This window comes from Petaurus breviceps, unplaced genomic scaffold (assembly GCF_028583685.1).
Source record: "Petaurus breviceps papuanus isolate PSGF00001 unplaced genomic scaffold, PetGlider_PUasm1.0 90865, whole genome shotgun sequence".
NCBI lineage: Eukaryota > Metazoa > Chordata > Mammalia > Diprotodontia > Petauridae > Petaurus > Petaurus breviceps.
Window position 1 is genome coordinate 3647194 of NW_027187367.1, and position 22947 is coordinate 3670140.

Sequence of the window (22947 nt, forward strand, 5' to 3'; positions counted from 1 at the left end):
GTCCCTGTCTGTGACTTTTGGCCCCGGCGACTTGGCGGGTCACTTTCACTTTCTCAACATTAGTGTTCTCACCTGTAAAATCCGTGGGAAATAAAATGAGTACTAGGCCCCTTCTACATTTATGTGGTCCAGCATCTTTCCCGAGTCAGGTATCTCCGTTCCCAGACCTGCCTTTTGCAATGTCCCGTTATTTCCTTTTTATTTTGATATTTTTGCTTGCTATTTCGCCTCGGTTCGCAGTGGCCGGGAGTGTGCGACTCTTACAAAACACGCATGTGCACTTTCCCCTGCGGTGCCGGCACATGAACACACACCCCCTCCCCGTTTGGCTTTCGCGCAAGCGCTGTGCGGTGTGGTGCGGTGCACCCTTTTAAGTTCCACTTTTTTCCCACTTCGAGCGCAGGCGCTCTTCCCGTAGTCTCGCTGCCCGCTACCTCCAGAGTCTAGCTATAGTGCGCCGGCGCGTGGTCTCTGTTTCCTTCCCTCTCTTCACCTTCCCCTTCACGAAGCCGGCTTCTGGGCGAGCTCACTCCTGTGCGGAGGATACTGGACGCCAGATTAGGGAGACACTCCCCTCACTCCCGAAAATCATGTACCAGCCAAGCCGAGGAGCGGCCCGGAGGCTCCGCCGCTGCCTCCGCGCCTACCAGGCCAGGCCTCAGGTGAGGAACAGGAAGGGGAGGGGGCAGCACGAGCCCCTCTGCTGATGCGGTTCTGGCGTCGCGCTGGGTGGCGCGCGCCCCAGAGAAGAGGGAGCAGGCGCAGTGGCGACCCATTCCCGTCACCCTTCATCCCTCCCGCGCACGCCTGCTTCCAGGCGCAGAGGACCCCTCACGGTCCTGGGTCCGGGGCCCGTAGGGCGCGGGCTCCCCAGACCACCCACCTGACGGAGGAAGGCAGGTGTCGTGGAATTCGCGGGGAGTGGCTTCTCGAGTAGTTTAGGAATACCAGTGCTAATTTTTCAGGCCCACTTTCTCCCTTTGCATCCGGGAGGTTACCTCAAACTTGGAGGTGATTTGAAGGGCGGAGGGACAGTAGAGCTTGAAGGGAGAGTGGAGGGTCTGGCTGTTCAGCCCCATTTTGCAAACCAGCCCCAGGCAAAAGTGTGAGACGTTCTCTGCTACTTGTGCATCCCGGCATCCTTGTGTTCTGATACGTAAAGGGGACCCTTCTCCCCTCCCCATAAGCCTGTATCTAGGCTGAGTCTGTTACTGGAACCGAGAACTCCAGGCTTTGCCAGAGGGCACTGAAATTTAGGGGGTGTCGGTAGTTCCTTCTTCCACCTATTGCAACTATAGTCTAGCAGCTAGTTAATAAGAATTGTTTAAAATGGAAAACTGGCAAATTGTTTCCTCCAGGTGAGCGACTCCCAGACCTAGTGTGATCTGTGCCCTCTCATTCCTTACTCCCCCACCCCATGGCCCGAATCTGGACGTGCTTTTTTCGTTTCCGCAGTCACCATCTGAAGGAGATTTTAAAATTTTATTTGAAGATTTTGTGTTTTTTCAAAATTGGTGGTTAAGGCTCTAGCCCTTAGGAAGCCTTTTTCCATTAAGCTGTAACTGCCTGACAGGATGCCTCTAAAACAAGACCATTCAACTTTCGAAGATATTTTCAGGGAAAGGTATTTATGCAAGTCTCTAGCTGCAGGCCCAGTTACCAGCTTCTTTCAGGACATTTCTATTTGGATATCCCATAGGCATCTCAGATTCAACATAGTTAAAATAAATGTTCATCTTTTCACATCTATAAAGGCCCACTATTCTTCCAGTCACCTTGGTTCACAATCTATGAGTCATCCTTGACTCCTCGATCTTCCTTACCATTGCCGGCCCTTCCTTTCTTCCATTCCTCCCCCACTCCCAATATCTATTCATTTACCAAGTCCTTCCCTCCGCTCTTAGTTCAGGCCTCAGTCACTTCTCACCCACACTATTGCAGGCTCAGTATTCCTGAAGCACCACAGTGACCTGTAAGATAAAAATACCCCTTTGTTTGGCATTTAAATCCCCTCACTATGTGGCTTCTACCTCCTTCCAAATTTAAATCATCTAACTTCTTTTCATACACTTTCAGCTAAACTGGCCTAACTCACTGTTTCCCATACACAATAGTAGCCTGAGTGCTATCTCCATGTGTCTTTTCAGGCTGTCTCCTTGAGTCACAGTGTTCTTTTCTCATTTCCACCTTTTGGAATCTGAAGTTCCCCTTCATAGTTCAGTGCAAGGACCATTTCCTCTACAGGTTTCTTTTGACATGCAGGGACCCCTCCTTGGTGGTTCTCTCTACCTCCAAATTATTACAAATACTTTGTATTTACTTGTAGGAATAGGAGTGAAACCTGTGATTTCACTGGCATAGGGAGGTCCAGGAAAGGAAACTACCTCTACCAATACAGGTCAGCCATTTCTATGCATCTTTAGGTCTTGGAGGGTTGCCTGGGACAAAAGTAGGACTTAGGACCTTGTCTCCCTGGCTGTGAGGGCAACTCTTTATCCCTGTAGAAGGCCACGCTTGCTTCATTATATTTACCTGTATTTTCTTTCAGTAAAATGTAAGAGTCATATCCTCAGGGACCTCTTTTTTTGTTTGCTTTCATTCATTCATCCATTTATTTATGCCTTTAAATGCAGCATTTGGAATAGTGGTTTGTGACACAGGTATTTAGTGATTGTTGAATTTAATTTAATAGTCTAATGACAAAAAACATGATCTGCTGGAAAGAGTAGTAGACTTAAGACAGGGTTGACTACTAGCTTTATTCTTTGGCTATCTCCTTACCACCTGTATGACCACCTGTGTACAAGTTGTTTGGTTCTTCATTTAGAAAGACTAATCTTTTTCCCAGAAATCTCATAATGTTAGGGCAAAATAAAGTGCCATAACATCACTTAATTACCTCTAGAGGTGTGTGTGTGTATGTGTGTGTGTATAGATACTGTGATTAAATTTTACTGTAAAATATGTGAAAATGCATTTTACAATTAAAATACTGGAGGGACTTATTAACTAGATTAGCCACCTGTTAATGAATTTTTCAGACAACAGTTCTCACATATCATTGGCTAAGTCATGTAGAGTTTGCAGTCTTCTTTCTGTGGAGACTGACAAAATCACAAATGTTTGAAGCATTGGAACTTTTTGGAGCCTGACTTTATTTCAACAGCAAAATCAGTACCTTCTGTTGTTCAGCATACTGTGTCAGGTTGGATAGATGGTGATAAAAAGTTTAAATATGATAGGTGGACTTTGTCACCACAGAAATGATAATATATTAGGGGACTAGGATACATATACAAGTAAATGTAATACGAAATAACCTATGCATTAAGGAGACAGAAGGGGATGTATTATTACCCCTTGGGAACATCGAGGAACCTTCTTCACAAGCATTTGAACTTTAAAGTATGTGTAAACTGAGGCAGAGTAAAGTATGGCAAAGGGTTTTAACTGATGTTCTAGGTGTAAACAGATGGTTTATTGACTTCCTGTTTTATTCTCTGCATTAGATAAAACAGACCTCTTTTTCTCCCAGCCCACCTCTCTATTCTCAGAGAGCTGATAACTTGACCTCCTGTTAATTGAGAAGATTGAGGCCATGTGATGTCAGCTTTCTTTGGTCTTTTCCTTCAGCACCTAAAACTTAGCATCATTTTTTTCCTTGTCTTCACAGGAAAAGAAATATTCCTAGGGGCAGCTAGGTGGTGAAGTAAAGTCAGGAGGACCTGAGTTCAAATATGACTTCAGACACATGACAGTTAACTAGATGTGTGACCTTGGGCAAGTCACTTACCCCCAAATTGCTTTGCCCACTCCACTCAAAAAAAAATGAGAGAAATATTCCTAATCGATAAGGCTAATCCTACTTGAGGCAACATGGCACTTTGAATAGAATGTTGGGACTTGAGTCTCACAGATGAATTCTGATCCTGCCCATGACATTTATGCACTGTATAACTATGGGCAATCATTTAAATTCTCTTAGCCTCAATTTTTCCCCTGTAATTTGGGGTAATAATGCCTGTAGGGTTATTGTAGGGATCAAATGAGATAATATGTGTAAAATACTTTGAAAGCCTTGGAATGTCACATAGGTAGTACATGTGACCTTGATCCCATTTCTTCTACCTTTGCCAGAACCTTGCAGCAGTAGTTAACTCTTTTTATCTCATGCATCTTTAGCCTCTCCCTCTCAAATGGTTTCTTTCTGTTTACAAACATACTTATCTTCCTGAGTCAAATTGCCACATAGGCCATATAAAAAAATGTATATCTAGGGAGAGCTAGGTGTCACAGTAAATATAGCACCAGCCCTGGAGTCAGGAGGACCTGAGTTCAAATGCAGTACTTGACACTTACTAGCTGTGTGATCTTGGGCAAGTCACCTAACCCCAATTCCCTTGCCTTCCCCCTCTAAAAAAAAGTATAATTCTCTGTCTTGAGTTCTATCACCACTCTGTCACAAGGTAGATAACTTAAGTATCAGTCTTCTAGAATTGTGGTTCTTAAGTCTTTCATAATTGTTTGAGAGAGAAAGAAAATCAATTACTAAACATTTATTAAGTACTTGCCAGGCACAGTAGTAAGCACTGAGGATAAAAATATAAATAAAAACATATAGTCCCTGCCCTCAAGATGCTTAGTATCTAATTGGGAAAGAGACAAAGCAAAAGGAAACTGAAAGGGAGGTCACTGTGGAGTTACGTGGTGTTAGGCCATACTAGAACGTTCTAAGAAGTCCTAACTTAAGAAGGTTCTAGAAGTTCTAACCAGTATGGTAGGTGGGAAAAGGAGAGAAAAACTTTTCTGAGCCTCTGCTTTAAATAGAGGCCCTGGAATTCATGGTCCTGCCCTTCCATCAAAGGGACCAATCAGGGGTTGAGGGTACTGATGAGATCTGAGTACCAGGAAGATTTAATCTTGCAGCATGAACAAAGCCCCTGTTATGGACCTATATAGTGAAGTAAAACAAATTTCCAAATTGGCATTGTAAAAAAAAAACCCAGTGATTCTTCACTCTGAGTCCTTCACATCTCTATCAAGAGGTGGGTAGCATGTTTCATCCTAAATCCTTTGGAATTATGGTTGGTCATGCTGATCAGAGTTTTAAGTCTTTCAGAGTTGTTTGTGTTTATAGTATTGTTGTCATCATATAAATTGTTCTACTGGTTCTGGTCACTTCACCCTGCCTATTTCATATACATCTTCCCAGGTGAAACCCCTCCCTTCACCATTTCTATCTTGAATATTCCAGCGAGGTGGTGCAGTGGATAGAGGGCTGGGCCTGGAGTCAGGAAGACTCCTCTTTGTGAGTCAGATGCCTCAGACATTTTCTAGCTATGTGACTGTGGGCAAGTCCTTGTTTGCCTTAGTTCCTCATCTGTAAAATGAGGTAGAGAATGAAATGGCAAACACCTTGTGGCATATCTTTGCCAATAAAACCCCAAATGGGGTCACAAAGAGTCAGACATGACTGAAAAACTGAACAACTGAAATGAATTTGTTTTGCTGAGGACAAATCCCCTTCTTAATCTACCTTCCCCTTTATTCTCTCATTTCCGTTCTATCCTTTCCCTTTTGTTTTTTGTTTGATAAAATTCATTTCTTAATATTTATTTTCAATTTTCTTTTTCTTTTTTTATTCTCTTTTTTTGTTTTTTAAGCAATTGGGGTTAAGTAACTTGCTCAAGGTTACACGGCCAGGTGTTTCTGGATGGGTGCTAAGCGTCTGAGCCCGGGATTCGATCTCCAGGTCTTTTCAACACTGGAGCCGGTGCTCTTACTCGCTGTGCTACCTGGCCGCCCCTATTTTCAATTTTCCATAACATAGTACGATAAAAGAGCTGACCGCACATGAAACTGCAAATCTTCCATGTACAACTTGCTATTCCCTCCAAATATACCACCAAGTTGTTAGGTAAATTTTTTTTTTTGCCTTTTTTTCTCTCTTCCCCTTCCCTCCAAGAAATGTCTTTCTTTACTCAGCTATGTGTCTGTCTGTAGGTGTTCTTTCCATTGACCTCCTCAACCCCCAACTTCTTCCTCCTTCTTCGTATAGACTTCTACTTAGGTACCCTGATTATGTGAGATCATTTTCCCTAATCTTCACCTTTCTTTCCCATTGTCCCCTCCCTTCCCATTCTTGTTTTAAGATCATGAGGACATAATGAATTGTTTCCTAGCCCCCTCTCTCTTTCTGTGACCTCTGATAATGAGTGTTCTGAGGGGATCCATATCAGAATGTGAACGGTTGATCTCGTGTAGCTGTTTATGATTGTTTGCTTATGTTTACCTTTTTATTTTTCTCTTGACTCCTGTATTTTGCACTTCAGAGTATCTCGGAAGTTCTGGTCTTCTCATCAGGAATGATTGGAAGTCCTCTATTTCATTAAAGATCCATTTTCCCCCTGTAGGATTATACTTGTCTTTGCTAGGTAAGTTATTCTTGGTTGTAAACCTATATATTCTTTGCCTTCTGGAATATTGCATTCCAAGGTCTCTTCTTTATGGTAGTGACTGCTAAATTTGTGTGATCCTAACTATGGCTTCTTGGTACTTGAATTCTTTCTTTCTGGCTGCTTGCAGTATTTTTCCTTTGATCTGGAAACTCTGGATTTGGAAACACCATGAGTTTTCATTTTGGGATTTCTTTTAGGAGGTAAATGGTGTATCCTTTGCATTTTTACTTTATTCTCTGGTTCTAAAATGGTCAGTGTTCTTGTGTATAATTTCTTGAAATAGAATATCTAGGCTTTTTTGTTGGTTGGTTTTCAGTATTTTCAGTATTCCAATGATTCTTAAATGGCCTTTCCATGATCTGTTTTCCAGATCAGTTTGCTTATGATACCTTATACTTTTCTTCTGTTTTTTTTTTTCCATTTTAACTTTGTTCAGTGTTTCTTCTCTCGTAAATTCATCAGCTTCTAACATTCTAATTTTCAAGGAGTCCTTTACTTGGTTAAGGGTTATACCTCTTATGCAAAGCTGATAATTCTTTTTCCTATTCTGTCTTCCATAGTTCTCAGTTCCCTTAATTTTTTTGCCCTAGCATTCTCATTTTTTCTGATTGTTTTGTCTAGCATTCTTATTTCATTTGTAAAATCACTTTAGTTGTGTGTTTTTAAACTTGCTTTATTCCTTCTAGAAATTCTAGTTGAACTTGTGTCCAGGTTGTGTTTTTCTTTGAACCTTTGCTAGTAGGTGTTTGGGGAATCATTTTCTTCTTCTGGATTTGTGTCTTGAGAAGACTTATTACCAAAATGGCTCTTGGATGGTCTCATCTCTTTTTCCATTAATCTTACAAAAAGTTTCTGTTCTTTACCTTTTCCATCTTCTCTCCTCCTTTTCACATTCAGACTTCTAGGGGGAAAGGAAGCTATTTCTACCCTTATTGCCTCTACTTCTTCTGTCACTTACCTCTCAGACCTTTGTATTCTGGCTCCCATCTCATCACTCAATACAGACTACTCCCTCCAGAGTTACCAGTGATTTCTTTTTTTTTGGAGGGCAGTTGGGGTTAAGTGACTTGCCCAAGGTCACATGGCTAGATTGTGTGTGTGTGTGTGTGTGTGTGTGTGTGTGTTAAGTGTCTGAGGCTGGATTTGAATTCAGGTCCTCCTGACTCCAGGGCTGGTGCTCTATTCACTGCACCACCTAGCTGCCTGACCAATGATTTCTTAATTGCTAAATCTGATGGCCCTTATTCACTCTTCATCCTTCTTTACTTCTCTGCAACATTTGACATTGTTGATTGTCTTCCTCCTGGATACTCTTTTCTCTGAGTTTTTGTGACTTTTGGCTCTACTCCTGCCTCTCTGTTTCCTTCTCAGTTTTCTTTGCTGGATCACCATCAGTATCATATCCCTTGCTGTGGGTTTGCTCCATAGCAAGATCAGCTTCCATCTCTACATTCTCACTCATGGTGACTTCATCAACTTTCATGACTCTAATTAATCTTTATAGCTGTATATCCAACTGCCTTTTGGGCATTTCCAGCTCGATATACGGAATGTATTTCAAACTTAGTATGTCCAAAGAAGTACTAATTATCTTCTTCCCCCCTGCCCTAAACAGTCCGTCTTTTGATCTCCCTCTATCTGTCAGTGGTACCACATCCTTCTAGTTACTCAGGTTTGCAACCTTAGTGTCTTCCTTGAAGCCCTGTTCTCCTGTTATCCCCATTTCTAATCAGTTGCCAATTTCTTTTAGTCTGCTTTCAAAACATCTCTTATATCCCTTTCTCTCTATTTACGTGGCCACCACTCTAGTTCAGGACCTCATTATCTCTCACCTGGACTATTGCAGTTAGTTTCTTAATTCCTTCTCCTTCAAGTATCTCCTCTTAATAGGAACTTGCCAGAGTGATAGGCTTGACCATGTCACTCCTCTATTCAATAAACTGCAGTGGTTTTCTGTTAAAATTTAGGATAAAATACATCTCTATTTGGCAATTAATTTCCATCATAACCTGGCCTCAGGCAACCTTTCTCATCTTGTTATACATTACTTACTCCCCTTCATGAATTTTGGTCCAGCATTGTTCCTCACATACAACATCATTGCTCTTCTCTGTGCCTTTGCTTAGGAGGTCTATCTTCTGTGTGTGGAATATACTGTCACTTCATCTTTTTGTCTTAAAGTCCCTAATTTTCTTCAAAGTTCATGAAGCTCAAGAGCTACTTTCTACATTAAACCTTTTCTTATTCCCCCTCCCAAGTGCTCATGTATTTCCCAAAAAATTACCCTGTATTTATTTTGTATAAACTTATATGTGTAAATGTTGTCTTCCACCAATAGAATATAAGCTCTTGGGAGGCAAGGATTGTTTCATTTTGTCTGTTTCTCCAGTGCCTAACGTAACAATTCTGGCAAATAAATGCCTAATAAATGCTCACTGAAAAATCTCATCCTCTTTATTGCTAAATTTGAAAAAAATTATACCTATTTCCAGGATTTTGCTCACTATTCTTAACACTCTGGTTTCAGCCCCAACCACTTTACTAAAATTGCTTTCTCTAAGGTTAACAAGAAACTTTTTATTTTTTAAAATACTTTTAAACCTTTTGTTTTGATATAACACCTTCATTTCGAAATATATTCCTCCATCTACCCCTACCCATCGAACTATCCATAGTAACAAAGAATAAAAAAATAAAGAGGGAAAAAAATTTTTCAGCAAAAATAACTAAAATAGCAATTAAGTCTGATAATATAGATAGTATTCCACGTCCATTCCACTTCCTACCTTTGCAAAGAAGTGTAAAAAAGGTATATTTGGTATCTCTTCTCTTGGCCATTTTGTTGCTATAATTTCATGGTATCAAGTTACTTTTTTTGTTCTTTCCATGTATATTGCTGAAGTCATTGTATATACTTTTTTCTTGATACTTCATTCCATATCAGTTCATATGTTTTCTCATGTTTCTGTGAATTCTAAATATTTGTTTTTCATGACATGGTAATAATGCACGACATTCACATAATTTATTTAGCTGTTCCCCTAGCCAGTGTGCATTTATGATGTTTCTAGTTCTTTGCTACCAAAAAAGTGCAGGTGTGAATATTTTGGCATATATGGGAGCTTTATTTCTGTCTTTAACTTCCTTGAAGTATATGCCTGGCAGTGGGAATCTCTAAATCAAAGGATATAGATATTTTCTTTACTTTAAAAAAAAGCATAATTCCAAATTGCTTTGTAAAATGACAGTTTACAAAACCTATATAGTATACCTGTCCTATATATAGAACAACGCTCCCCCCCCCCCAAAAAAAAGTAAATTCCTTTACCTTTCTCTACTCTTGAGACAGTAGATGTCTTCTTACTGCCTAGTCTTGACTTTGGCTTCAAAGACTCTACACTCTCTTCTTTCTCCTCCTACCTTGTTTCCTTCCTGATTCTGTCTACTTTCTTCCTGCCTAATGTCAGTGTTTTTCCACAGTCTGTCTTTGGGTTCTTTGTTTTTCTCTATACATGTTTTTCCATAGTTATCTCTGTTACTCCCACAGCTTCTGTTACCGTCTCTGTGCATATAACAGACAAATGAAATTATATATGTAAAACAATTTCAAATCTTAAAGCATTACATAAGTATTTGTTGTTATGCAGTTGACTCCCCAGGCTATATATCCCTTCTCCCTATGCCCACCCCTCCTGAGTGCTAGACCTGCATCCCTAGCTGCCTTTAGGACATTTCTACTGGCATGTTCCATCAGAACTTCAAACTCAGAATATCCTAAATCAAGCTAAATATTTTTCTCCTTGAATCTATTGTTTTCTACTCTATTTTACTGATTCTGTTAGTGGCATGACTAGTTACCCACTTCCTCATGTTTGTAACTTTGGAGTTCTCTTTTGACACCCTCATATCCCATACCCTATTACTTATCAAATCCTGTACACCACTTCACCTTTACATACCCACCTTTCTCTTTCCACTACACAGTATAGATGTTCTTGTATAAGGCCTTCATTACCACCCACTTAAACTTTTGCAATAGTTTTAATAGGTCTTCCTCTCTTAATTCTCATCCCCTGTTGTGGTCATACTGCTGTCAGAATATTTTTTCTTAGGAATGTAATTTAGTTAAAAAATCTTTAGTCAGGGTGGCCAGGTGGCTCAGCGAGTAAGAGCACAGGCCCCAGTGTCGGGCCACCTGGAGATCCAATCCGGGCTCAGATACTTAGCACCCACCCAGAAATAACTGGCCGTGTAACCTTGAGCAAGTTACTTAACCCCAATTGCTTTAAAAAAAAAAAAAAAGAAAAGAAAAGAAAACAATTCTAACTAAGTAGTGTGACATTTTGGAGGGGAGAAAGTGGGAGGGAGTACAGCCAGAAGAGGCTGGTATTAAGAGTATCTACTAGAGTGGCAGTGGAAATTAAAAAGAGGGATGAAAGAAATATTGCAGGGGTAGAATCAATACAAACAACAGTCTTTCAAACTGTTAGTTTCCATCTCATTCTCAATAATTCTGCCCCTCCTACTGCTGGGACCCTGGCCTTTTGGCCCACTTTCTGGGGTTAGTTGAGGGAGCTGAGTGGAGCCTCATACAGTGACTAAACTGAAGAAAACAGCTTTATCCTTCCAGTCAACTTCCTCTGTATCTAATCACTGTTTCTTTTCTTTTCTTTTCCTCATAGGACCAAAAACCTCCTCAGGCCCCACCATTCCTACCCTTGTGGCTTACCTCACCAATGGTCACTCCTCCCTCAGTGTCTCCATATCTCCGGCTCCCTCCTCTCTCACTCCCTTCCAGCCAAATCTTCCCCCAAGTTCCCCAACAGCCTTTTCCTCAGGCCCAGGCCTTCATATCACCCTGGGTGGGTCTTCCCTCTCGGAAGGGGGAAGATGGACCAGGACCAGGGTTGCATGGGGGCTGTCTAGATGGGCTTAGAAGCCTCTTTGAAGAATTGCCTTGCCCCCATCCTGGGGCTCTAATCCCATTCCGGGCCCCTGGAAGTCCTCACCCTGCTCCTGCCACTCCATCAGGGAACCCCAGCATGGAGGAACATCTAGCTGTCATGTATGAGAAGCTGAGGCAGGAGGTGAGTCAGGGAAAGGGGTTATTCTATGTATAAGGGGGTGGTGGGATTTAGGCAAACTTTTAAGATCTCCAGATGCCTTTTGAGTCTTAAAACAGGGAAACTTATCAAAGAATTTCCTTTTCTAGTATACATTTTAAAATAGATAAACTCTTACTAGATTGGGGAAGAAGTAGGTTGAATGGTAGAGAGGACAATTTCAGAAAGCATCCAGGGAGCAAGGGGAAGAAAATAGCAAAACCAGTAGGTTTTGGGAGATATATAGGGTGACTAGGACAAGAAGCCTGACCTTGAGAACTAAATTGACCTGGTTCCTTCTTGTAGCTCCCCAACCTGTTTCTTCGCTCCCATGATTACAACCTCTACTCATCTGATGTGGAATTCATCAATGAGATCCTGAACATTCGAACCAAGTGAGACCCTGGATGCTGGTGGAAGGGATGGCGGGTATTTGTATATGGAGTCCTTAACACCATCCTTTCTGTTTCTTCCAATCTTTGGGCCCAGTGCAGTCTCTCCTTTTTCTGATCCTCTTCACCCAGGAGATAATTTCTTCCCTAACCCCAAGCTGTAATTGATGGTGCCAGGATTTATCTCTTTTTTTTTTTCTCTTCCACCAACTAGATGTCAAATATCCCACAAAATCTAGCCAAATGTAGTAGAGTGTTGAACATGGGAGTCAAAAAGACCTAGATTCTACCTAGTAGTGTAGTAATCTGGGGACAAGTCCTTTAATGTCTCAGAGCCCATTTCCTTCTGTGTAAAATGTTATATTTAGACTAATCTACCTCTTGGGTTTATGCTGAAAACCAAATGTTTATGCACTTTGTAAAATGACACCACTATGAGGGAATATTTTCATCCTGTCCCAGCCAACTATTGTTCATCCATGGTCCTTTCCTTTGTGCTTCCCCCCGATGTATGTATGTAGTATTATGTATTCCTTATCCATTCTCTTCCTCTGATGGCTAATCCACATAGTTTTCTATCCTAACCCTATTTATTTCTAGGGGAGATATCCCTTGTTATTTATACCTTCTTAGTGATTGTCCCTGTCCCTGATTTACTCTACCATTTTTTTTTCTAGAGGCCGAACATGGTACATTCTATCACTGACCCTCTGCCGATTCTTGGCCTGGAATTATTTTGCTCAGCTGCAGCTAGAGGTCCTGAAGTTGAGTCAACACCCTGAAGACTGGACGCTGCAGGCACGTTGGCGCCTTGTGGGTTTGCCTACCCATCTCCTCTTCTTGCGGTTCTACCGCCGTGATAAGGAAGAGCTTTACCGGTGAGGGAGACGGGGAAACCTTAATAGCTAAGTGTCTAGTTCCAGTTATCTCAGCTATCCCAGAGGAATCTATACATTTTAGCTTTATAGCTTTCCATTTGAACCTTTCATTGAGCTGCTTCTTCTAATCCCCAGGACATATGATGCCTATTCTACTTTTTACCTGAACTCTGAAGGCCTCATTTATCGTCATCGCCTGGATAAAGTAAGTTTATATTTATGGTGGGGTAGTGCTGTCTTGCACACAATCTAACATTCCCCACCCCAGCAACATTAATCTTTCCTCTTCCCCTCTTTCCAGCTGATGCCCTCACATTCACCTCCAATGCCTGTCAAGAAGCTGCTGGTGGGAGCCCTGGGAGCCCTGGGCTTGGTAGAGCCAGAAGCAGAAGCTACCTTACATCTGTGTCCTAAGCCCTGAATAAGGATGAGGGGAACTTGGGCATAGGTCTGTGTTTGTTTTGGGGGAGCTACAGGCTGCACTGAGCACATTATTATGCACAGGGGGATGGGATTGAGGGGAGTGGGGAGGCTATAGCAGGCCTAATCTCCTCATCCATCATACCTCCCCATCTTTTCTTTCCTACCCAATTTCCATCTCATGCTGTGTAATTTAACTTGTACATAAGTGAGGATGTAAGAACCTTTAATTTAATTCCTCTGCATGTGTGAACCATGTTATAAACTACTGGTCCTCATATTAAAATTCTTAACTTCTTCCCAAAATATCTTTAATAAATAGAAATCATTTGAAAAACAACAAAAATCTGTACAAGGAAGTGAAAGGGGTTAAGGAAAAGATAGTTGTTCATTCTCCTATCCCAGTTCCTCTCGGGTCTTGCCGACTTTCTTGGGCATTTTCTTGGCATTCGGATCTTCTAGCTCTCGGGCTTTGTAGTAGTGGGGAGCCACCTCTAGGAGCCAACCACTCTCAATTTCTAGCACCTGGAAATAAAAAGGAAGGGGAGTATGGAATCCTATAACACATTTCTAACTTCCTCACAGATGTTGTCACTTAATCAGAAAGGGAGAGAAGGCTGAGGTCATTGCCATCAGTCCGAAAGGGCTACGGCCTAAAGGATCTGGTTTTTCCTGTGATTCAGTATCTTAAGGGAATTGCTCTTAAGAAGACAAGAGATGGGGTTAACCCACAAGTGTCTCCTTTCCAAATTTCCTAGTGTGCCCATGGGATGGCGGCCCACAAGCACCAGTCCTTAAGCTACAAGGATACCAACTGTGAGGATGGGCCCCTGCCAAGTGCCTACTTCAGAGAGAACAACTGTGGGAAAGGGCTTTACCTGTCTCATAAACTCCTTGGTTGTCAAGACAAGTTCATGGTAGAGCAGCCAACGAGGCTGCTCCTCAAAAAGAGAGGAGTTGGGGTGAATGAAGACATTTTGCTGCTGCTTCACTGTGCGGTACCCACTTCGAGTCAGCCTTGCTGTATGGTAGAAGTAGCCAGCAGTGATGGCCTGGGAGAGAAAGCACAAGAGAAATCTAACCATTTGATCTCTTTGTCTCCCCCAGCCACCCCAATAAAGAGGAAGTAAGTCAGTGTATAGACAGAGAGTTAAAGCCTGGCCACAAAAGCTTTGTAGGACATAGAGGAAACCCTATACACAACCACCTCTCAGAATACCCTGGGAAAACTAAGAGATTATAAGGAAGGGAAATGTGGAAGAAAGCATTAGTAATAGTATATGATCAATGAAAAGTGCTGACCTTACGGACACGAATATAGTCCCCCTGGCAAGAGCTGAGCCCAACTTCTACACGTTCCAGGAGCCCCTCTAGCTGTTCTCGTACATCTCGGGCTCGACGCAATGAGCGCAACTGCACAAAATTCTCATAGCACCACTGGGAAGAATAACCACTCTCAACCCACTAGAGGAAACAAAGAAGGGAGGGTTTGGGGACATGCCATGACCAGATGTCTTTATAACTGTCACTTTCTCCCTTTACCCCCAAATTCCACCAACCTGTGTATAAACATTCAGTAGCACCAAGTGGTCCCCACCAGGCAGGAAGAAATTAACACGAGCATTATCAGCATGGACAACTTTGTCCTTGGGACGGTAAAAGATGGAGTTATTGACAGATAGCATGGCAGCCACTGTAAGGATCTCCTCTGAACAGCCATATCTGAGGTAAATAGAGAAGAGAAAGAGTGAGAGTAATGAGAAAAAGATCAAGACACACACATGAATCCCATCCCTATCATACATTCCCAAAAAGATGATGATGTACTAGGAACTCGACTTCAGAGCCCTTACCTCCAGAGGGGGATAATTCTAATAAACCCATATGTAAAGGACAAAGAATATGAGTTAAACATAAATTACAGATAAGGGGACACACTTCAGAGAAGCGTGGGGTCACTCACTTCTCAGATGCCAGAATCATCTTAGATAACATTGGGTCCACAGGCAGTTCTGCCATCTTCCGGCCCGACTAAGGAAAAAGGAGAAAGAGGAAATACGTAATTTAGGTCCATCTTTCCCAACCCTCAGATTCAAGTAACTGCCACCCTTCTATTCCTATCCCATGCTCTTCCATTTCCAACATTCCCTTCCTTGCTGACCATGGTGAGCTCCCCCAGGTGGTTAAGTGCTCCCAGAGCATACAACTGTTCCAGAGCCAGCAGCAGAGTCTCGTAGGGTGGGGCATCCAGAAAGTCAAAGTGCATTAAATCATGAATTCCTGAAGAACAAGGGAAGAGTTAAGATTCTGGCCATAGCTTTTGCTCTCCCCTTCTCACCCACCCCCTCAGAGACTGCTATCTGGCTCACCCAGACTTTTAAGCAACAGGACAACATTGCCTAAGCTGGTCCTCTGGATCTCTGGCACTGTGGTCTCCTCTAACTCATGCTGATAGGCCCAGGCTGTGTAGAGGCGGAAGCACTTCCCTGCTGCCACCCGACCTGCACGGCCAGCTCGCTGATTAGCTGAAGCCTAGAGAAGGAACAATTTAAATACCTCTAAGAGGTGAAAACGATTCCCTACCCTTTTCTCTCAAAGGCCCCTCTCCTTGGAATTGAGTTTTCCTGGGGCCAAGTGTCCCTTTCCCCATGTGCTACTGCCTCAAGGTGCTGACCTTGCTACAGGGTGTGACAGTAAGAGATTCCATGCCAGTTCTGGGATTGTAGCTCTTCTGTTTGCAGAAACCAGGGTCCAGAACATAAATAATGCCCTCGATGGTCAGTGATGTCTCTGCAATGTTTGTTGCCACCACCACCTGGGAAAAAAGACCTAAGTCAATCTACCCATTCAACTACAACCCACCCAAAGAGACAGGACACTGCTTATCTAAGCTACCAGATTCATTCTACTAGATTGTAAGCTCCTTAAGGGCAGTGACTGTTTAATCTACCTTTGTATCTCTCTCCACCTACTATCATGCAAAGGACAATAAAGTTTTGTGAAATTTTAATTCTTAGCTTTCTACCTAAAATATCCAGAGTAAAGCAGGTTGGGAGGAAAAATATGGAATAAAAGGTAGTCCATGGTGTTTAAGGAAATGGGCTGCAAGGTAGGGGTGGGGTTAAGGAGCATTCAGGGAGACCCTGAAAGCCTAGTTGGGGGTTTAAGGGGAGGGAAGATATGGGTATTAGTGTAGTCTATCAGGCTGGGGTCACAGTTTATTGTTGGTAGAATGGTGAAAGATCAGATGTAGGAATGAGGGTGAATGTGACTTGAAGATATGGGGGAGAGTATTTTGACTTGAGAAGAAAAGGGGAATTTGTAGACACTCCCCACTCCAATCTGTTCTGTACTGCTGGCAGACTAATCTTTGTAAAACATCACTTTCATTAAGTTTCTCTTCTGGTCAAACTCCTCATTGCCTACAATAAAATCTAAAGAGCCTAGATCAAGGCCTTCCACAATCTGACCCACTAATTTTTCAATCTCATTTCTCCATCACTAACAATTGTTCACTCCAGCCACAATAGACTCTGTTGTTCACTTTGCCTTTTCTCATTTTCATGTTTTTGCTCATACTGTCCATCCCACCTAGAACACCTTCCCTCTTCTCTTGCCCTATCCAAATTCTTTTCTTTCCAACCCCATTTCTCATACACAGTCCAGTAATCTCTCTGACCTTCTGCAAAAGTTGACTGGGTCACTGAATGGGTACTTATTTAAAAATCTGATATTTTGTTGATAATCCTTTCATGTGTGTATGCTAGGCTATAAGGTTTTTTTGAGGCAGCTTCTGCATCATCTATTTTCTTGGATTTCCCTCAATGCCTAGTTTATACACATATATACTCCTAGATTAAGTAGACCTCTTACATACAAATTACTTCTTTACTGGGTTCTGACGCCTAACCTGAACCAAGCCATAGAGAAAGATCGCTCTCTCCCTTGACCCCTCTATCCTAGTCCCCAACCCATGTTCTCACCACAAAGTCCCAACATCACCCTTCCTAGACACCAAGTCCTCTTCACTCTAAAGCCCCTCTCTTCCTTCTATGATGAAGTGCCAGGACTGCTGGTCTGCTTTCTTTTTGAAATAGAAACTTTCTTTATTCTACTTCTTATTGTAAAGCCTCTTTCCATAACTCATTTTGTCCCTGCCCCAGGTCAAGGGACCAGTAGGAGTGACTGTGAAGCTGTAGGTCTCTGTGCTTACTGACTGGGGGGAGGAGGGAAGGGAACGGTCTTCATCCCACTGCAATAAGAATAAATGTCTTCTGGGATTTATAAGGTGAAATGCAGTGTTATCTTCCCATAGAAATATGGAATGGTCAAATGCTACTGTTAGCATGTAAGACTACTCTCCAGCTACCTGATGGGTGGAACATACAGTTGTTTAGGTCATCTCATAGAGATTTACAGCAAAGGTATCAAACACAACCAACAGCTCTTAAGCAGAATGAAAATAAAATGTAAATGGGAAATATTTAACAAAATAAAAAAAATACATTACAAAAAATACAAAAATACACAGCAGGAGTGGCTGGGTGGTGAAGTGAATAGAGCACTGGCCCTCAAGTCAGGAGGACCTAAGTTCAAATCCAGCCTCAGACACTTAACACTTACTAGCCATGTGACCTTGGGCAAGTCACTTAACCCCAATTGCCCTGCCCTCACCGCTCCAAAAAAAAAAAAAAAGCAAAAATACTCAGTATTAAATATTGAAACTAAATCAACAGGCAGCCCACAGACATCCTTATATAGGATTAGTAGGCCTCCATTTCTATTTGAATTGATACCAGTGATTTTACAGCATGAGTCCTGAGAAAATCTGACAAACTTTCAGAACAAAATCCCAGGGCAGGCACTTCTTAAGAGTGAAAAATAGTGTGACAGCATGTGAAAAGAACACTGAATTTCTAACTGGAGAATCTGGGTTCAAATCACAGCTCTAGGCCTCATCTGTAGAAACATGAGAGGCACCTTCCAGCTTTAAATCCTATGATTCCTATAACTTGTAAACCTTCAGGTTTTTTTTTTTCAAACTTATGACTTGTAAACCTTCAGGAAGAGAGGAAGGGAAGGAGGAAGGACATCTCTTAGGCTAACCTTTCGTGCCCCAGGGGGTGTGGGCTGGAAGATTCGAGCTTGCATGTCAGAAGGCAGATTTGCATAAATGGGCAGCACCAGTAGCTCCCTGATCTTGGAGCCCAAGCGACGGCATCGATCTTGTAGCATCTCACAAGCTGCTTCAATTTCTTCCTATAGTATACAGGATGAAGGCAAAGCAGGGGTGTGAAGAATATGTGAGGGGGGAGCAGTGTTTCTGGAGGCCAAAGAAAGCCATCTCATTCTTGTGCCCTTCTTTTCCCCAGGGCACAAGGGCCTTATCCCCTCTTCTGCCATGGCTCACCTGTCCAGTCAGAAATACCAGGATGTCTCCAGGGGGTTGAGTGACATGGATCTGCAGCACAGATACCACACAGGCTTCTAAATAATCTGCCTCTGGAGCCTGGGGATCACAAGAAGGTCAAGGGGTAATAATAAAAAAAAAATCAAGGTCTTTACAGATTCTGTCCCCAATCTTGCCCCAACAACCTTTCTATATCACTCCCCTCCAGACTTTCCCTCCCCAGGAGGCACCTTGGTATAGAAGATGTCAACAGGAAACCTTCGGCCAGGGATTCGAAAAACAGGGGCATCATCAAAGAAGGCTGAGAATCGAGTGGTATCCAATGTGGCAGAAGCCACCAGAACCTTGAGTTCAGGGCGGAATCGAGCAACATCCTTGATCAACCCAAACAGTATGTCTGTGTGTAGAGTACGTTCATGAGCTTCATCCACCATCACCACACTGCAGTAAGAAAGGATAAAGAGCTAGAGGTTGGGCATTAAAAGGGACACACATGAGAGAGCAAGAAGCTTGAAACAAAGAGCTAAGGACTGGGAATCTGGGTCAAGAAAGAACAAAGAACCACCCACATTAGCTAGGGAGTATCTTCCTGCCTAAAGGTGTTTGTAAGTGGGGATCTTATTTAAGTCCATTCTTTTTTGAGAGGTGGCAGACCACGGAGAACAAGCACTGGATTTGGAGCCATTCAAAGCCTGGCTTTCCTGCTCATTTCCTATGTGACCTTAGATAAATGTCACTTCTGTAGGCCTTGTTTTTCTCATCTATAAAATGAAGGGGAAGGGTCAGAGTGACACTGATCCCTCTGGCCCCTTCAGGTATAATTCATCATGCTATCAGCAGTAGCAGTGGTAGCTGGCTGCCACTATCCCAGGCTCCAGGAAGCTCTCTGCCATGAACCCTCTGACCTTGTGGCTACCTTCAAAGACTTCTCGGTTCACTACTTCACCACCCACATTTGTGCAGTGGATTCCTTTTTTTTGGTGTGCTTATTAATTCCTCATGACCTAGGCAATTGGTCAAAGGCCTTCTAACCCTTGATCAGTATGGCTCCGAATGATATTAAGCTTTCATAGCACTTCAAGATTTCTTTCCTCATAACTCTGTGAGACATTAGCTGGTATAAGTATTACCATCTTCATCTTAGAGATGAGAAAAATGAGGCTAAGGTTAAAATATTTGCTCCTGGTCACAAAACCAGTAGAGTATCATGGGCAGGACTCAAACCTAAGTCCCTCTGACCCTAAATCTAATACTATTTTACTCCTCCCCAAGTAAAATTCATCAGCAGGCAGTAGAACTCTGACATTCAAAAACAATTCAAACAGCCTTCAAGCAATGGCATCTGGCTAAAGGCACAGATCCAGGCCACCCAGGAGCCTTCTAGAGGACCTATATCTTTCCCAACATTCAGTTGGTCTCAAGAAATGAGAGCGATTCTGTAGTGGTAATCCTGAAAGATCCTAATTTAAGCCCTAGCTCTGACATGTAATAGCTTTGAGGCCCTGGGCTAAATCACTTAAACTGAGCCTGTTTTCTCACCTGTAAAATGAAAACACTCAATCAACACTGCTTATGCTGAAGTAATGTTTTAAGTATTGTGGGCAAAGTGATTACTAAATCTTAAAATATTGTACGTGTGTGAGTAGCTGTTAAGATATAAAGGTGAATTATTATTTTATCGAATGATCCAAGGATTTCTCATCAACAGTATGGACTTGATTTTTTTATCTTTCTTTCAGCCTGGCCACTGTATCCTTTAGAAGCTACTTTCAAAGCTAGCTCCTTGCCAAAGGATTATCATGGCTTCCTTAAGAGTTTTAATCCAAAGAGGAAAATGGCCACAAACCAAAGGATCCAGAAGCTGCAGATTCAAGATTATACCCTGAGTTAGGAAGGAGGCTGTTTTCAGAAAAGGCTTAAGGAGCCTATACATGAAGAATTGATTCAAGGTATATGGTACTTAATCGCAAGAACACTGACAGACATTGGAGTTAGGTAGTCTTAAGTATTCTCTACATTTTAAAGGTAAGGAAAATGAGGCTGGGTTTAAATAACTTGCATTAAAAGCTTATAAATGTGCTGTCAGAATCAGGACTTAGTATAGAACCTTCTCACTAAGCTGTTCATAAGAGTATCATTACTGGGCATATACCCAAGGAGATAAGAAACAAAGGCAAAAGTCCCTTTTATACACATATTCTCAATAATACTTAAAACAAAGGGTTTGGTCACTGACTGGGGAATGACAACCAACTGTGATATATTAACGTAATGGCATAGTATTTTACAGAAAGAAATAGTGACTGAGGAACACAGAAATTTGAGACTTAGATGAACTGATAAACTGAAGAAAGAAGAACCAAGAGAATATACAGTGACTATAGTAATATAAAGAAAAATACTACTACAGCACATAAAAACTCAGATTACATAATAACTAATCTTGATTCTAGGAGATCAATGGCAGAACATACTCCTCATACTTTTTGGTAGAAAGGTGGTGGGCTACGGGTATAGAATGTTGCTCTATGCTCACATATAGAGCACACATTTTGGTTTGTTTTGCTTATATTCCTTTGTTACAAGGGAATGTTCTTTTTCAAGGCATGGTAGAGTGGGGAATACTAATAGCAAGTGACAGGGATGTTTTTTTAAAAAAAGCATCAAGAAAGCATTTTTTAAAAATGTTCTTTCTGAAGTATTCACTTCATTAAGCATTAAAATTATGGAGTTCCCTATCTACTGCTTAAAGAGACAGGCATCACAGTATTAGAAGTCCAAATCCCTCATTTCATAGATAAGGAGTTTGAGGCCAAGTTAAGTGATATGACCAAGGCACAGACATAGAAACCTACCCCCCCCAATACAACAACCTTAAATAATTCCTCTTCAGCTTTATCTAAACAGCAGCCTTTCATCCCCCTGGAAGAAGGTAGAACTGACATACAAAGCATCTATCCAGCAGGTGTAGTTCTTTGGGAACCCAAATGATAAGTCTTTCAAAGCTTCCATTGACAGAAGCTGGTCCTAGCCCCCAGTTCCTCACATGCCTTCACACCATACTCAGCCGTGCAAAATGAATGAAACCTGGAAATGCTGACTAGAGAAGACCCTTTAAACAAGTAATCAAGGCGATCATGATCCACTGAATTGATAAGCAATAAACTGCTCAGCTAGGCAGAAAACTGATAAAACACCAGGCCTGGTGTCAGGAAGACTGACTGTGTTTATATCCAACCTTAGACACTTAATACTTGTGTGACCTTATTATTTAACCTCTGTCTTAGTTTTTTTATTTATAATTATAAATTTTTTTTATTTTTTTATTTATATTATAAAATGGGGAGATAATAACAACACCCATCTCTCAGGCATGTCATGAGAATCAAATGAGATATTTCTAAAGTGCTTATTAGCCCAGTGCTTGTCACATAGTAGGTGTTATATGAATACTAGCTATTATTATCAATTGGTCACTCAAGTGAATGATTAAGATTTTAGCATTCTGTTTAGCCCTACAGGAATCCATAAGGCAGCTAACTAGATGGTGCAGTGGACAGAACTGAGCTTGGAATGAGAAAGACTCATCTTAGTGAGTTTTGAATCCAGCCTCAGACACTTTACTATCTCTGTGACCCTGAGCAAGTCACTTAACCCTGTTTGCTAGTTTCTCATCTGTAAAATTCATTGGAGAATCCATTCCAGTATCTGTCAAGAAAACTTCAAAGAGGGTCATGAGGAGTTAAGATACTGAAAAATGACTTAACAACAGGACTCCTTGCAAATATACACCCCTTTTTTGGGGGGGAGGAAGGCAGGGCACAATGGGGGTTAAGTGACTTGCCCAAGGTCACACGGCTAGTTTTTGTGTTAAGTGTCTGAGGCCAGATTTGAACTCATGTCCTCCTGACTCTAGGGCCGGTGCTCTGTGCACTGTGCCACCTAGCTGCCCCAAATATACCCTATCTTTTACCATTTATTCCTCCAACGTACTGGTTTATGACTCCCAACTCCAAATCCATGCCAAAAACCTTAATTATCACAGATAATAGAGTTAAAAGTTTAAGAAATTTTAACTCTTTGCCTCTATTGCTTACAACTCTTCTATCTGCTGGAAAGGCTCAATCATGGGACCCTGAGAAGTAAACACAGGCTAGCTAGGCTAAGTTTTCAATGCAAAAAAAACAAGGGAGATGTGCACCTAACCAGAAGTGGGAGTGGGAAGGGTTGTAGGAGGACTAATGCTATGAAGTATAAAGGCTCTTTTTAATTCCCTGGTAGGCCTGT

General features: G+C 41.9%; 2 protein-coding genes across 6 annotated transcripts in view; one reads left to right on the top strand and one right to left on the bottom strand.

The window, feature by feature from the left end:
* CUNH6orf136 (chromosome unknown C6orf136 homolog) lies at positions 1 to 18760 on the top strand. 5 transcript variants are annotated; one of them, XM_069073168.1, is made up of 7 exons: positions 1 to 662; positions 11141 to 11545; positions 11867 to 11955; positions 12630 to 12830; positions 12966 to 13035; positions 13132 to 13278; positions 18623 to 18760. In XM_069073168.1, the coding sequence occupies exons 1-6, from the start codon at positions 591 to 593 to the stop codon at positions 13249 to 13251; spliced, it is 957 nt and encodes a 318-aa protein (XP_068929269.1). In that variant the 5' UTR covers positions 1 to 590; the 3' UTR covers positions 13252 to 13278; positions 18623 to 18760. The 5 variants fall into 5 exon arrangements, with proteins under 5 accessions (XP_068929269.1, XP_068929270.1, XP_068929268.1 ...); XM_069073169.1 differs by lacking the exon at positions 18623 to 18760 and adding an exon at positions 14009 to 14141; XM_069073167.1 differs by lacking the exon at positions 18623 to 18760 and having other exon boundaries at positions 5 to 662; positions 13132 to 13556.
* Positions 13545 to 22947, bottom strand: part of DHX16 (DEAH-box helicase 16) — a 17632-nt gene continuing 8229 nt past the window's right edge. Inside the window, exons 10-20 of the mRNA XM_069073166.1 lie at positions 18891 to 19101; positions 18661 to 18759; positions 18357 to 18509; positions 15925 to 16065; positions 15620 to 15782; positions 15412 to 15530; positions 15214 to 15281; positions 14810 to 14972; positions 14553 to 14714; positions 14129 to 14302; positions 13545 to 13775 (exon numbers count right to left, since the gene is read on the bottom strand). Of these exons, the coding sequence (XP_068929267.1) occupies positions 13647 to 13775; positions 14129 to 14302; positions 14553 to 14714; positions 14810 to 14972; positions 15214 to 15281; positions 15412 to 15530; positions 15620 to 15782; positions 15925 to 16065; positions 18357 to 18509; positions 18661 to 18759; positions 18891 to 19101 (1582 nt within the window). The 3' untranslated portion in view covers positions 13545 to 13646. The remainder of the gene's footprint in view (positions 13776 to 14128; positions 14303 to 14552; positions 14715 to 14809; positions 14973 to 15213; positions 15282 to 15411; positions 15531 to 15619; positions 15783 to 15924; positions 16066 to 18356; positions 18510 to 18660; positions 18760 to 18890; positions 19102 to 22947) is intronic.

Excerpts from the sequence above, each read along its gene's own strand:
- CUNH6orf136 (XM_069073168.1), top strand. The coding sequence starts at position 591 with ATGTACCAGCCAAGCCGAGGAGCGGCCCGGAGGCTCCGCCGCTGCCTC. Across the intron at positions 11,546-11,866 it reads ATGAGAAGCTGAGGCAGGAG|CTCCCCAACCTGTTTCTTCG; the intron begins GTGAGTCAGGGA and ends TCCTTCTTGTAG. Across the intron at positions 11,956-12,629 it reads ATCCTGAACATTCGAACCAA|AGGCCGAACATGGTACATTC; the intron begins GTGAGACCCTGG and ends TTTTTTTTCTAG.